Genomic DNA, 15,365 nt, shown 5'->3' on the forward strand with positions numbered 1-15,365 from the left:
TGCCTCTGCCTCCCGAGTGCTGGGATTAAAGGCATGAGCCACCAAACCCGGCTTATCTTATTTATTTATTTATTTATTTATTTATTTATTTATTTATATAGATTCAGCAATGGCTCAGCGATTAAGAGCACTGGCTGCTCTTCCAGAGGTCCTGAGTTCAATTCCTAGCAACCCCATGGTGGCTCACAACCATCTGTAATGGGTAATGGGATCCCATGCCCTTCTCTGGTATGTTTGAAGACAGCAACAGTGTACTCACATACATAAAATAAATAAATCTAAAAAAAAAAAATTCAGGAAGTAATTCTGGAAGGGGAGATGATTCTATTTGGAGAAGCTAAGTTACACAGCCTGAACATGTACTCTTTTTTTGGACGCCAGGGAGCGCCACTACTAAAGCATTTAGTAAATGCTAAAGGTTTAGCAGGATTGCTAAACCTTTCTAAGCAGATCTGAAGGGCCTCTGTGTGTGTGTGTGTGTGTGTGTGTGTGTGTGTGTGTGTGTGGTGGGTGCAATCCACACTGTTGGGAATACATGCCAGGCAAGTGCCTCTCCCACTGAACTCTATCTACCCAGATGCTTTCTGGTTTTATATTGAGACAGGACTTCAGATAGCCCAGACTGGCCTTCTAAGTGGCTCTGTGGCTAAGAATGGTTTGAGCTCCTGCTCCTCCTTTGTTCACATCTCTAAGGTGATGATATTACATCAAGTATCACCTCCTGACGTCATAAACCTTTTTGGGCATATATACAATGGAATTGTATCCACTGTAAAGAAGAAAGAAGTTAGGACATTTTCAGAATAATGGGTGAAATGAAATCATCATATTAAGCTAAACAAGCCATACCCAGAAAGACAAATATTGTATATTCGCTCTCATATGCAATCTAGATTTGGTTTTATACATATACATACATATGTATTGAAGACATGAAAGCACAAAGGGGCCAGAGAGTGGAGGAGGAGGGAAGCTGGAGGACGGGAGAGAATGATTGAATATATATCACACAAGAACAGAAGTGCCACTTGGAGGAAGGTATGGAGCAGTGAGAACCAAGCAAGCTCCTTTTATCCACCTGCCTGCCCTTCATCCCTTTATCTGCCTGCCTGCCTGCCTGCCCGCCCTTCATCCCTTTATTTTTCTTTCAGGTTGCCCAGCAGTGCGGCACTTGGTTTATCCCTTCATGTATACTTGTGTTATACTTGTGTTAGTTCCACTTTGTAGTTGTCTTAAATAGCATGACTGCAAACATGGGTGTACAAATATTTCTTTCAGACCTTGCTTTTATTTTGGATGTACACACAGTTGGCAATTAAGTTATTGTTTAAAAAAAAATCATCTGGTACATGTACTTAAAGGTTATTTGTTTTGTTTTTATTTTTCTTGACATGTTTTTTGTAGTTAAGGCTGACCTCAAACTCACTACCTAGTTAAACTTGACTTTGACCTTCCTACCTCCACCCCCACCCCCAAGAGCTGGGATTTGGGATTGCAGCTGCATACCTCGTTTGGTTTTCTGAGGTGAAGATTGAGCCTACAGCTTCATGAATGCTAAGTGAGCACTACAAACTGAGCTAAGAACCCAGCCCCTAGTTTTAGTTTTCAAAAAATAATTTGATTTTCTGTGCATTGGTGTGAACAAGTCATATCTCCTGGAACTGGAGTTACAGACAGTTATGGGCTGCTGTGTAGGTGTTGGGAATTGGACCCAGGTCCTCTGGAAGAGCAGCCAGTGCTCCCAACCACTGAGCCATCTCTTCAGCCCTAAAATATTTTATTAGAATTATTCACTTTATCTTATGTGTGTTTTGCCTGCATGTATGTCTGTGAATCCTATGTGTGCTTGGTGACCATGGAGGACAGAAGAGGGCATTAGAGTCCATGAAATTAGAATTACAGATAGTTGTGAACTACCATGCGGTTGCTGGGAATTGAACCCTGATCTTTTGCAAAAGCAACAAGTGCCTTTAACCTCTGAGACATCTCTCCATCTTTCTAGCCCCTAGACAACATTTTCACAGTATTTAAAGAAAGACATTGGAGCTGGAGAGATTGCTCAGTGGTTAGCACACACCACCTCCTGTTTGGTTAAGAGGGTCTGAGTTCTTAGCACCCACATCAGGTGGCTCAAAAACTACTGGAACTCTAGCTCCAGGGGATCTGATGTTCTCTTCTGGTCTCTGTGAGTACTTGCATACATCTGGGCACGCACACACAGAGGTACACACATATACAATAGCAGTTGTCGTCATCGTTGTTGTAGTAGTAGCACTTACCTGTTTTCCCAGATATGGAAACAGATATGGTAGCAGGGGATTGCATTCATGATTTCCTCTTAAAGTTTTTTTTTTTCTTTCTTTCTTTTTCTTTTAAGATTTGGGCCGGGTGTGGTGGCACACACCTTTAATCCCAGCACTTGGGAGGCAGAGGCAGACGGATTTCTGAGTTCGAGGCCAGCCTGGTCTACAGAGTGAGTTCCAGGACAGCCAAGGATATACAGAGAAACCCTGTCTCAAAAAAACAAAAACAAAAACAAAAACAAACAAACAAAAAAATTTGGATATATATAGTTCAGGCTAGCCTCAAATTCACTATGTTGCTGAGACTGGCCTTGAACTCCTCCTAATTCTTCTGCTTCTACCGCTCCAGTGATGGGATTATGTATGATTATGTATGACCTTTTTCTTTCTGAGACAGGTTCCACTATGTGGCTCAGGCTGATCTCAAACTCGTGATCTTTCTGCTTCAGCCTCCAAAGGGGCTAGCTAGTTGCTAGGATTATACTCATGCAGACATTAATTGAGACAGGCTCTTACTCTGTACCAGATGGCCTAGAACTCACTGAGTAGCTAGGCCCGGCGCTGAATTTAGGGTTCAGTGTCTTAGGGTTTTCATTGCTCTGAAGAGACGCCGTGACTATGGCAACTCTTATAAAGGAAAACATTTAATTGGGGTTGGCTGACAGTCTCAGAGTAAGTTACAGATCATCCATTATCATCATGTTGGGAAGCGTGGCAGCATTCCAGGCAGACACGGTGTTGGAGATGGAACCGAGAGTTCTACATCTTGATCTGAAGGCAAGCAGGAGACTCTTCCGCAGACAGCCAGGAGGAGACTCCTCTCTTCTAGATTAGGCAGAGCCTGAGCATAAGCCCCTCAAAGGCCAACATTTCTTCCAACAAGGCCACACCTCCTAATCGTGCCATGGATATGCAAACAACCACTTTTATTTACCTACTTATCTAATTTTAAGAATTATTTATTTTATGTATATGAGAGCACTGTCGCTGTCTTTAGACACACCAGAGGAGGACATCGGATCCCATCACAGATTGCTGTGATCTACCATTTGGTTGCCCAGGAATGAACTCATGATCCTTTAAGAGCAGTCAGTGCTCTTAGCCACTGAGCCATCTCTTCAGGCCCCCAACTTTTATTTTTTATGTGCATTAGTGTTTTGTCTACATTTATGTCTTTGTGAGGGTGTCAGGTGTTGGAGTTACAGTTGTGAGCTGCCATATTGTGCTGGGAATTGAATTCAGGTCCTTTGGAAGCACATTTAGTGCTCCTAACTGCTGAGCCATGTCTCCAGCCCCTGGTTCAACTTCTTAAATGGCATGACTCACAATGCCCAACAAAACCTACTTACTATGTGTGTATGTGTGTGTGTGTGTGGGGGGATGTGGGTGTTGGTACCAAACCTCGAGCCTTGTGCTTGCAAGGCAAATACTCATAAGCTATATTTCCATCCCTTTTCTACTCTGTAAGTTTTTCTGTGTTGTACAAATGCCAATTTTTAAAAAATTAATTACTTTTCGCCGTGCTCAGAATTGAAGCCAGGGCCTTGGCATGGGAGGCAAGCCCTGTTCCTCTCAGCTGTAACTTAGCCCTCCCAGTTCTCTGAGATTATTTTTAGTTGTGTGTGTGTATTCAGGGTGTGTGTGTGTGTGTGTGTGTGTGTGTGTGTGTGTGTGTGTGTGTGTAGGGAAGAGGGCACTGGATCCCCCTGGAGCTGGACATTCAGGTGGTTATGAGAGACCTGATGTGGGTCCTCTGAAAGAGCTCATGTATTCTTAGCTACTGAGCCATTTCTCCAGCTCCTTGATAAGTTATTCTCTGCCAGTGAAATGAGCCTATTCAGGCCGAATTTCAGTATATAAAAGCAGGTTTAATGCAAAGCCACTCTCAGGTGGGTTCACTGGTCCCATGGAACAAGGCCAGGTAAGTCACCTAGGGGAAGGGGACAGAGGAGGGGATGAGAGGAAGAGCATTCACATGCAGGGAGAGGGGGTGAGAAGGAGAGCAAGAAAGACCAAAGTGCCTGCACTTAATAGGAAAGAACACTTGGGGGAGAAGAAGCCCAGCCCCTGGGTGGAGGGAGTCCTATGTCAGGTAGGCACTGTGGGATACTGGGAGAACCTGGAGGCCAGGTCCACTTTGGTATGTTAAATATTCACCTCAGCTGTTTGTCCTGGGTCTGAATCCCAAAAGGTCTCTGTTCTTTTTTGGCGACAATCTGTTGATGCTGTGTCCACCTTCCTGCCCGATTTCCAGTCTGTAGTCTCCACCCCTATCAATCCTACCCAAGACTTAGTCACATTGCCTACTTGCTTATTTTGTCACTTGAGTTTGAGAGCTGGCTCAGAACATAGATCTGGTAGACTCTAGGTCAGGGGTTCGCCTTTTGTTCTGGCCAATTTTCCAGTATATGGCTGTCATTCAATAAATATTTGTGTGATCAAATGAACTAATGTTTACCAGTAAGCTTTTTACTAAGTATTTATCATGTGCAGGCGTACATCTCAGAAACCTCTGACCGCTCACAACCGCACTGTAGTGGGAGGGGTAGATATGTTTATGGCCTAACCCTGTGGACTGATTTTGAAGGGAGATACAGATAGTAGTTTCTTTTCCTTCTCCCCTTGCTCCCTCCCCCTCCCTTTCTTTATGTCTGTCTTTCTTTGAAACAGGGTTTCTCTGTGTAGCCCTGGTTGTCCTGGAACTCATGCTGTAGACCAGGCTGGCCTCGAACTCATGTAGATCCCCCTGCCTGTCTCCAGGTAGGGCAAAAAGTGTTCATCACCATGCCTAATGGGTAGCAATTTCTTTAAAAAGTTTTTTACAGGACTGGTGAGATGGCTCAGTGGGTAAGAGCACCTGACTACTCTTCCGAAGGTCCAGAGTTCAAATCCCAGCAACCACATGGTGGCTCATAACCATCTGTAACAAGATCTGACTCCCTCTTCTGGAGTGTCTGAAGACAACTACAGTGTACTTACATATAATAAATAAAATAAATCTTTAAAAAAAGTTTTTTACATTTATTTTTGGCACACGAGGAGGTTAGAGGAGAACTCTTCTCCACGATGTGGCTTCTGGGACTGGAATTCAGTTCGTCTGGCTTTTGTGGAGAGCTCCTGTACCCACTAAACCATCTTGTTAGCCTTAGGTTGGACCTTCTAAGGAGTTATTCAACAATATCTAGAATAACAAGAGGTTAAGTTTATTGGTGGGGAGCGGGTAGGGAAGTAGGGTGAGAAAGGTTTTCGGTAGAAGAAACAACAGACACAAATGCCCTGAAGCCTGTTTGATGTGTTTGGGAACTTCCTGAAGGTCCATGTTTAGTGTGGCGCATAGAGTGCTTGTTTATTGTGTCTGAGGTTCTGGGTTTGATATTGTAAAAGCGTATACACACACTCAGACACACACACACACACACCACAAGGAAAAAAAAAAGGCCAGTGTGATAGGAGATTAACAGAGTGGAGAGAGTGGTAGTTGATGACGTCTAACATGTATTTTTATATCAACAGCCTAACCCTTAAGCCAGGCAGCTGTTGGGCAAATCCGTGTTCTGGTCTTCAAAGGGCTCACTCATAACAGGAGCTGGTTTATCACTGTCAGAAGAGAGACTGGGCCTAATCCAGTCTCCTGCCTCCGGTGCCAAGGACAGGGGTAGGGCACGGAGGTTTCGGTAAAGATCTGCTGACTGTACACTTGTGAAGAGAACAGGAAGTATAGGCTTTGCTGAAGGAAGCCTGGGCGGGGTTCTCTGTTTTTGGGGCACTTATTCTCAAGTCGCTACCATCTCCTCTAACGGAATCAGAGAGATAGGAGAATGAGATGGGAGGGACCATCACGGGCTTTACCCCCCGCAGACCTCAAGAGGGTGGGGCTTAAGAGGTGGGTTGCAAGAGCTACACGAGGGCATAGGATGTAGATCAGGGACAGGAAGGGTGTTAGGAAAGCAGATAGACCTGTTAGGCTACGTACAGGTGACGTTTTACCTACAGTGGGATAGACATTTCATTCTGCTTTTTGGAACAGTTTCTTCTTTAAACACTTGTAGCCTCTAAAGGGCTTGACTAGGGGCTTCCCTTCCCTTCTGTAACCCTCTAGAAAGGGTCAGGGCCACCTAGGAACTAGTCCTTTTGCAGTACTTAGATGTGACCACCAGGGACCGCTGCGTACGGGAGACCGGAGGCGCGGGTTCTTGAGAGGCGGAAGCCGATTGGCTGCGAGGCGCATCGAGAGGGCGGAGCCTGGGAGTCGGGAGTTGGGGGCTGGGAGTGCGCCCCTGGGCCAAACCTAGCGGGACCATAGTCACCCCAGGCGGCTCCGGGTCTGTTATCCTAGTACGGGGTTTCTGTCCAACCTGGCTTTACAGTGGAGCCCGGAGAGCAGCACTGCGGCCCGAAGATCCGGACAGGGCAGTAGCTGTCACCGCCGCCGCAGGCCTGAGTTACCTGAGCAACTGCGTGTCAGGGGCCCGCCTGCGGGCGGGCGTTAGCGCTGGAGGCTGGGGTGCGCACGGCAGAGGCCGAGGCCCCATCCTTGTCGCGGGGCCGCGGTCCTGACGACCACCAGCCCAGGCCGGGTCCCCAAAAGACCCCGCCAGTTGCGGGGGGCTCTGGCGGGCGCTCTCCAACAGGTTATTCCGGGATAAGCCGGCTCTGGGGCGGGCCCGGGCTTCGCTGGGGGCCGGGCGGCGCGGGGCGGGCCGGCGGTCGAGCACGCCCCCGCCCACTTCGGGCCCGCCCCGTGCCGCCCTCCCGCCCTCCCGCCCTCCCGGGAGCCGCTGTCCCGGGCCTGGCCCGTGCGCGTCCGCCTGCTGCACCGGGGCACCAGGAGCCGCAGAGGTACGGGACCCGGCGGGGGCGCTGACCTCGCCCTAGGAGTCTTAGGATCCCGGAGACATCCGTGTCTGCTGGGGCCTGTAGGTCGCACGCCGAAGCCCTAGCTGCTGAAGCTCATCGCTGGTCCGCGGGGCGAGGTCAGGTGCCCCCCTTCTCGCCTCCCTTCTCTCCCTCCCCCACCTCAGTGCGGGCGGGAGATTCTGCCCGCCTCCTCCCGCAGGGGTGCAGCAGGCTGCGGAGCTGACAGCGGCCCCGCAGCCACCCTGCTCAAACTCTCCGGAAGCAGATAGAGCTCAGGCCGCCGCCGCCGCAGCCCCGGCGGACCTACAGTTGGACCGGAGACTCCGATCTTTTGCGTCCAAACTTGGGGCACTTGACCTTCGCTTATCGGAGGAGGTAAGCCCGCAGGTGGCTGGACAGCTGCGGCGCCGCGAGGGCATCTTGCTTTGGAACCGTCGGCTGCACTCCCTGACTCTGGGATTTGCTTCTGGGATCCAAAGGTGTCTACAGCAGGCGCATGTTGACTGAGACCTACCGTCATGGATGTGTGCGCCCGTCTTGCCCTGTGGCTTCTTTGGGGGCTCCTTCTGCATCAGGGCCAGAGTCTCAGCCATAGTCACAGTGAAAAGAATACAGGAGCTAGCTCCGGGGCGACTTCTGAAGAGTCTACCGAAGCAGGTAAAGAAGGCCTTGCGGCAGGCTGGACTGGGCTGGGGGCTTGATTGACTCAAGACTGAGTGGCCCGAAGTGGGCATGTTGGAATCTCCGCACATGTGAGATACACCGTAGCACTGTGTAGTCCAAGAAGTTCTTTCGTGTAGTAGTCATGCCTAATGTTAGTATTTCCCCTGAGCAACTTTCCTTATCCCTCCTCCGGAAGGTAGTGAGAAGCCTCTTGGGGACACCTTGACTTTTTAGATCAGTAAGGTTGAGGCCCCATTCAGGACTTCTTGTCCGGAAGAGTGGCCTTCTCAGATGTTAAACTTGCTTTTAGCCAGTTTTATCACTTGAGGTATAAGGGGGTGGGTGGCGGGGGGTGGGTTGAGGCCACTCGGGATGGGCAGGGAAGATTAGAGCAGGGCTGGGTCTGTTTTTCTACAGCTTGCTGTTCAGGTGTGCCTTTCTGTTCTAACCACCATGAGAACTGTAGTCCCTCCTTTCCCTTAGGAAATCTGTCTTTTGCCTGTGCCCATGTGAAATATCAAAGCAAGTCCTTAGATGGAAGCCTGTTTACCACTAGGGACTTAAATGGCCCTTTCTTGACTTCTCGGTAATAAAAAATCCTGGGACCACTTGTTGACTTAATCCGTTTCTTCTGACTGATGCGAGTAAGGATTCCGTGTTATTATTTTTAATCTGTCCTTATTTTCCCTGTATCCTTGCAGAGCTTTGCTTAGCAGTAGTAGCTCTCTGGCCAATACTTTTGCAGTAGAAAGGAACCTTTAAAAAAATGCAATTACTTTACACAAAGCTTAGAAGATCACCAGTTCTCTTTTTCTGTTTTTCACACCCTGTCACTACAGTCTGCCTGAGACTGTAGCCTGAAGGGTTGGGGGCAGAAGACTAGTTGGGGTGTTTGAGGATAGGCAGGCTCAGTGAGGGGATGTCTCAGTGAGTGTCTGCTGATACAAGTAGGTAAAGAAGATAAATCACGGCGGGTGAAGTCTTTCATGGACTGCATTAGTGGCAGACTTTTTCTTGGGCTGCCCTCTTTCTTGACTTGGTTGTCTGAAATTTTAGGTGTTTGAAGGGCTGATTTGTAGGTGAGGCCAGGACTGTCCCTTGTGCAAGCATGGAGTTAGGGCTGTTGTCTTCATTCCTGCATCTCCATAGGAAATCTCCTAGGCCTCTGAAACTTAGCTTAAAAAATTTCCCCCCATTGGGATATGAAGGGAAAAATTGGTTGAACTGTGAAGTAACCCTGAGTAGCCTTCCTGCAGCCCCAGTGACAGACATCCTGGCTTATAATTGATAATTTATCTTCTTGTTTTCACTTCAGAATATATGTGTATGGCATAAAATCAATCTTTCTGAGAGCTGTTTGGTATGTCAGATCTAAACTAAAAGAATGCAGCTTCGAGTTTTAGGCATTAGCAAGCCTTTAGGAAGTTGACTGTAGGTCATTTGTGTGTGTGTGCGTGCGTGCGTGTGCGTGTGCGTGTGCGTGTGTGTGTGTGTGTGTGTGTGTGTGTGTGTGCTTTGCCTAAGGTAGAGAAGCATTCCAGCATTCCTCAGGAATACCTCATGATGAATTTGTGGAGCCATTCCTCATACATCCTGTTTTAGAGGACTGACTATTCAGATTATGCCATAAAGGCCTCTCTTTTCATCTTTATTTCCTCTTAGTTCAGAAATTGGCTTCCATCGTTGTAGTGATTATATTCCAGGGAGGAAAGTCTCAGAGATGTGTTAGGAATGCCTATGGTTTTTGTGGGGTGTGGGTGTCCTTCCTACCTGTATTGTTTTGGTGGCTTGTCTACTTGGGTCACTATGGAACTTTGGCTCAGGCAGAGACTTTTTTTTTTTTCCTTCAGAGAAGTGGCTTATACCCTAGATTCTGCAAAGGGTTTGGAGAGAAACTGTTGATATAGCCAGGATTTGTGCAGTCTTTCCAAGCCCTCTGTGTCTACAGAACACATGAGTTTTACTTGCTGTTAAAGCTACCCCTTCTATACTATTCTTTCTTTCTCTCTCCCTCTCCTTCTCCTCTACCCCTCTGACTCTCTCTCCTCGTCTTTCTATTTCTTTAGACATAGTAGCCTAGGTTGGCCTTAAACTTAAAATGTAGCTGAAGCTGGTCTTGAAGTCTTGATCTTTCTGCCTCCACTACTCAAGGGGTGGACTACAGGCCCTACCTGGCTAGCTACCATTTTTCTCAGCAAGATTCAACATAACTGGTAAATTTGTGTGCTCTGCACAGTTTGTATTTTACAGTTACATGACTTATTCTGCAAAGTCTCAAAATAACCCTATTAAAATGCAAGGAAAGATAATACATCCTTATTTTTACATGTGAATAAATGCCTTGAGCTATCAAGATGGCTCATCAAGGAAAGGTTCTGCCTGTGTATATCTGGTGACCTAGGCTCAATCCCTGGGACCAAGTAAGGTGAGAATTGATCCCATAAAGTTGTCCTCTGATCTCCATATGTGCATCATGGCACATGTGCTCACAAATACACATTGTACACATGTACACACACACACATACACATACACACTGAGAAATATAAAGAGAGAGAGGGAGACTGAGGGACTGAGAGAGTAGGACTGGGTTCTTTGCTTTGTATTTGAAGCAGGTATTCTGATCAGTCCTGGACTTCTTCCATCTTCTCAGGTCCTGTCCTGTTAAAGGAGTGCTAGGTGGGGCCTAGAAAATGTTGCTCTCCTCTTGGCAATTAGGTAGGCCCTGGTGACGTTGTGTCTGAGATCCAAGAAAAGGGGTACTTTTTTTTTTTTCCTCTTCTGGAGAGGTGTTGATAAAAGAATCCCCCCTCCCTCTAATTTTGGATGTATATGCAAGCAACCTGTTACTTTAATCTGTCATAAGATTTGATTCTAAGGATTTTGCTTAAATCCTTATGGTGGCCAGGTATGATGGCACATGATTATAGTTCTGGCACTCAAGAGGCAGAGGTAGAGGCAGGTGGATTTATGTGAGTTCTAAACCAGCCTGGTCTACACAGTGAGTTTCAGGCTGTTAGGATTACATAGAGAAGATCGTCTCAAAAATGTTTATGGTATACTAAGGCTATAGCTTAGTGGTAGAGTGCTTGGTTAGTGTTTGAAAGGTCCTGTGTTCCATTTCCAGTACCTCATAGAAAAAAGGAAGAAAGAAAGAAAGAAAGAAAGAAAGAAAGAAAGAACTACTTAGTGAGTTTTTTGTGTTTTCTGTGCCTACAACAAACACTATTAAAATCTTGACCAGGGACTGGAGAGATGACCCAGCTGTTAAGAACACTTGTTGCTTCTGCAGAGAATCTGGGTTCTGTTTTCAGCACTTACATGGTGGCTCACAACCAGACTTATCTCCAGTTCTAGGGACTCTGCTGCCCTCTTATAACCTTTGAGAGCACCCAGCATGCACTTGGTGCACATAAATACATGCAGATGAAACACTCATACACATAAAATAGAAATAAGTCTAAAATAAAAAAAACAAAACAAAAGCCAAACCCTGACCATGGGGGCTGAGGTTGCACTGGTAGCTCAGTTGATAGAGTACGCCTTGCATGCATGATATCCTGGATTTGATCTTCAGTTAACACCAAAACCAAACCACCTCACCCATCAACCAGACAAACAGAATTTCCTCTGAACCGTGAGCTTGCAGAGCTCTCTTGAGGCAGTGGATAGAGCATTCCTGTCACTTTTTGTCTTAAAAAATACCTGAACACTCAGTTGTATTAAGTCGTTTTCTCAGGAGAGATCTGTCTACGGCTGTGTTATTCTAGGACCTACATTTTTAAAGCTGACTCAGCGTGAGTATCAGGAATCTATAGACTCTAGGGCCATTGCCTGCAGAAACTCAAATGTTTTCTACAGAACGTGTATTGAGTAAGAGACCTCAGGTCGAGTCTGGAGATGTGGCTGTTATGATAGGTGGTTTTGAGGGTTTCTAATTAGAAACTGGTTTAGCTTGAATAAGGTTTTGGAGGATAGGCATCTATGTAGAGTGCAGGCTCTGCTCAATCAACTTCTTTGGAGTGGCAGGTCAGAAGCCAGCCAGCCCACCCAATTAGTTGATGCTGCCTCCAAGGCTATAAATGGCCTGGCCATCTTGGTAGCTATGCTAATTTTAGCTGAGGGTGGCTCCTGGAACAGGGCTGGAGCCAAGAGCAGGTGGGTGGGGCTTGGTTGAAGCTAATACCAGGGGCTGGCAAGAGGGACACACTATCCTGGAGCAGCCAGGACATATTTACTTCCAGGCCTTAGCTTTGACAGTCACCTTTAGCTAGGTTAATTGATTCAGCAAACATTGAACAGTGCCAGTCCATGTGTTGTTTATTCAACAAGAGTTTGAGTGACTGGTCCGGGTCATTCTGTGTATGCTTTCTGTGGGGATTTAAGGATGAATGAAAGAGTTGTCTTCTTTCTTCGTGGAAGTTAGACTCCTGGTGAAGAGACAGTTAATAAGCACACAAATAAACACTGTCTCGTGAAAAGTGGAGTGGAGTACAAGGCAAACAGGAAAGGGACGAGAGGCATAGTTGAAGCTGGAACCTATTGTCTAACAGGACAGAATGTGATACAATAATATCAGTGATAATGATAACAATTACTGCTCAGTTCTGACTGGCCTGCAACTTGCTGTTTAGACTTAGTGGCCTTGAACTTACAGAGATCCACCTGCTTCAACCTCCCAAGTGCTAGGATTAAAGACATGCACCACTACCCCTGGCTCATTATGAACTTTTATTTCAATTTATTATTATAAGCAGCTTCTGTGATAGAGGTTATCCTTGTTTTATAGCACAGAAAATTAAATGAGAGAGATTAAATAACTTTCCCAATATCACACAGAGAGTAAAGAAAACCAGTGCTTGAATTCAGGACACTAATTCTTTTCCTTAGCACTACCTCAGCTTGTAAGTTATCTTGAAAAGTCATAGTGGGGATGCATATGTGTGTCCATGCATATACATACATACATACATACATACATGCATACATAAGCTATGGGAGCTCCTGAGGACCAAGTGACTAGCCCTGCCTGGGAGAGCTGGGGGAGGCTTTATAGTTTCCCCCACAGTTTTTCTCAGATCTTGGGGATAAAAAAGTGGTTGCTTAATTTAGAAGTGAAGAGATGGAAACATTAAGTAGTTCAACCTACTTGTTTATATATATAAGGAAACTGAGAGGCTTTAAATATAAATTTCATAGTAGGTTAGTGGTAGAGAAACTAGACTAGGATATTTGAGCCAAATTTCCTGATTTAGTTATTCAGTGTATAAGTCAGAATAATGACTATTATTATATTATTTTATATTATTATATTATACTGCTTACTTCTACTATAGAATGAACTACCCAATGAGCTTGGGTCTAATTTTTTTTTAGACAGAGTTTCATGCATCCCAGGCTGGCCTTGAGCTTACTATATAATGAAGATAACTTTAAACTCCAGCCTCTGTCTTTCCAGCCTCTGTCTCCCAAGTGCTTGGGATTACTTGAGTTACAAGTATGTTTGTTCCACATGCCTGGATTTACTTAGGTAATATTAAATACAACATCATGAATAGATTTAACCAAGTTCAAATTCTCACAGTATAGACTGCGTAGGAAAGAAAGAGAGAGCTGTATAGCCTATACTAACCTAAGGTGACCAAGGAGGGTATTCTGGATGTGTGGGTTACCAGTGTGAGCGTATGGCATCTCACTGTTGGCTGGTCTGGTAATTAGACAGGTACTTCATTGCTGGCTAGCTGCTTCATATGAGCACCTCTAGATAGGAAGAATGCAGTCATGTGTGACCTATTGCTGGTTCTCAAAATTACCGTAATTTTAAAGTAATGATGAATATTAAATACTATTTTTAGTTATTTGTAACAGTGTAATGCAATGTGAGAATATCCATGATTTTGGTTGGTGACAAAAATTATAGGTACTGTTAATATTGTGGTTGATTCCATATATATTACAAATATACATATATTTAAAAGAAATACTTGCGGTAAGAGAATATTGAAAATGATAATGTAGGCCGAGTGTGGTGATGTATGCCTATGATCCCAGACGTTTAGGAGACAGGCAAGATGATCATCAAAAGTTTGAGGCCATGGGCTAGAGAGATGGCTCAGCAGTTAAGAGTATATGCTGTTCTTTAAGGGCCAGAGTCTGCTTCTTAGCACCCATATCAAGTACCTCACAGTTCCCTATAACTCCAGATTGAGGGGATCCATTGCCTCTGGACAACTCATACTCATATCCTGTATTCGTCTCTACATATTCATATATATGCACACATACACATGATTAAAAATAAATCTTAAAAAAAGTTGGAGTCTTGCCTTGTTTTCAAAATGAATTCTCTACCACCCATGGTGTGTTAGGCCAGAAAGAATGAGGCCTCCTTGAAGGCAGTGGCTTCCTGGGTCTTCAGAGAACTTGGGCTTTAAGTCCTGTATGGAGCCTTTGGATTCCTGATAGTAGCCTTTGAGACACTTCATGAGCATGTTGTGGGAAATGATTCTCAGGAAACCCAGCAGTGCTGGCTGTCAGGCTCCTGGGGAGAGTTTGTTTTTTTTTTTGTTATTGTTTATAAGAAATATGAAACCCTAAGATAACAAAATATAAAATATTAACAAAATATGCACACAAATAAACTAGTAATAATACAGAGTTTTCTTTATTAAGTCAAGGGCACTTTTTGTGCCTTTCTGATCTAGGCATAGACATATATATTCTCCCCTCCTCCCCCCCCCCCCCCCCTATTCTCCTCTCTCCCTCCCCCCCCCCCCCGGATCTTTGTAAAGGAATAGAGGAGTGGTTGTACTTTATTGTTTTTATTGTTCTAAGCCTACCCACTGTTGAAGTTTGTTGGAAAAGCTGGTAATCAGGGACTGTTTGCATGAGATCATATTTATTATTTTTCCTTCTTTTGAATGTCTTATGTTTGGGCCTTTTCTCAACTTTTAGAGGTAGTACTGTCTACTCAAGGCACTTTATATTAAGTTTTATTTAAATTCAGGTCCCTTCTTAATCTTTTACCCTCATTTTTGCTATTTTCAAGAAGAATTGGTAGCTGACAATTTGCCTTCTAGAGCATATAGCTAAAAGGATAGTTTCAAAAACAATAACTGAGAGTCTGTGCTCATGGTTTAACTAAACCGTGACTCACTGGTGTTCTCCAAATGCATGAATTCCTGCAGTCTGGTCCTCAGCACCTCTGCCTGCTGTAGTCTCGCTATAGTTACATTGTTGAAGGTGTTTGAATAGTATAGCCACTCATTACAAACTGTATTGGGAGTTAGCTTAGTTGTTAGAGTGCTTGCCTAGCATACGTGAGGCCCTGGGTTTTAATATCTAGTATTGCAAAAATTGGTCACAGTGGCTCATAGCTGTCATCCCAGAACTCAGAAAGTAGACACGGGTCATCTTTAGCTGTGTAAGGACTTTGAAACTAGGTTGGGGGCTGGTGAGATGGCTCAGTGGGTAAGAGCACCCGACTGCTCTTCCAAAGGTGCAGAGTTCAAATCCCAGCAACCACATGGTGGCTCACAACCA

General features: G+C 45.2%; 1 protein-coding gene across 4 annotated transcripts in view; it reads left to right on the top strand.

Annotated features, from left to right (window-relative positions):
- Nucleotides 1-7,067: 7,067 nt before the first annotated feature.
- Nucleotides 7,068-15,365, top strand: part of Stim1 (stromal interaction molecule 1) — a 180,512-nt gene continuing 172,214 nt past the window's right edge. For 3 of the 4 annotated variants that reach the window (XM_029539084.1, XM_021199457.2, XM_029539090.1), the window contains exon 1: nt 7,075-7,817. In XM_029539084.1, coding sequence (XP_029394944.1) covers nt 7,679-7,817 — 139 coding nt within the window. In that variant the 5' untranslated portion in view covers nt 7,075-7,678. Of the gene's footprint in view, nt 7,818-15,365 lie in introns of all 4 variants that reach the window. The other variant, XM_021199447.1, reaches the window with a different exon arrangement.

Source organism: Mus pahari, chromosome 1 (genome assembly GCF_900095145.1).
Source record: "Mus pahari chromosome 1, PAHARI_EIJ_v1.1, whole genome shotgun sequence".
NCBI classification, from domain to species: Eukaryota; Metazoa; Chordata; class Mammalia; order Rodentia; family Muridae; genus Mus; species Mus pahari.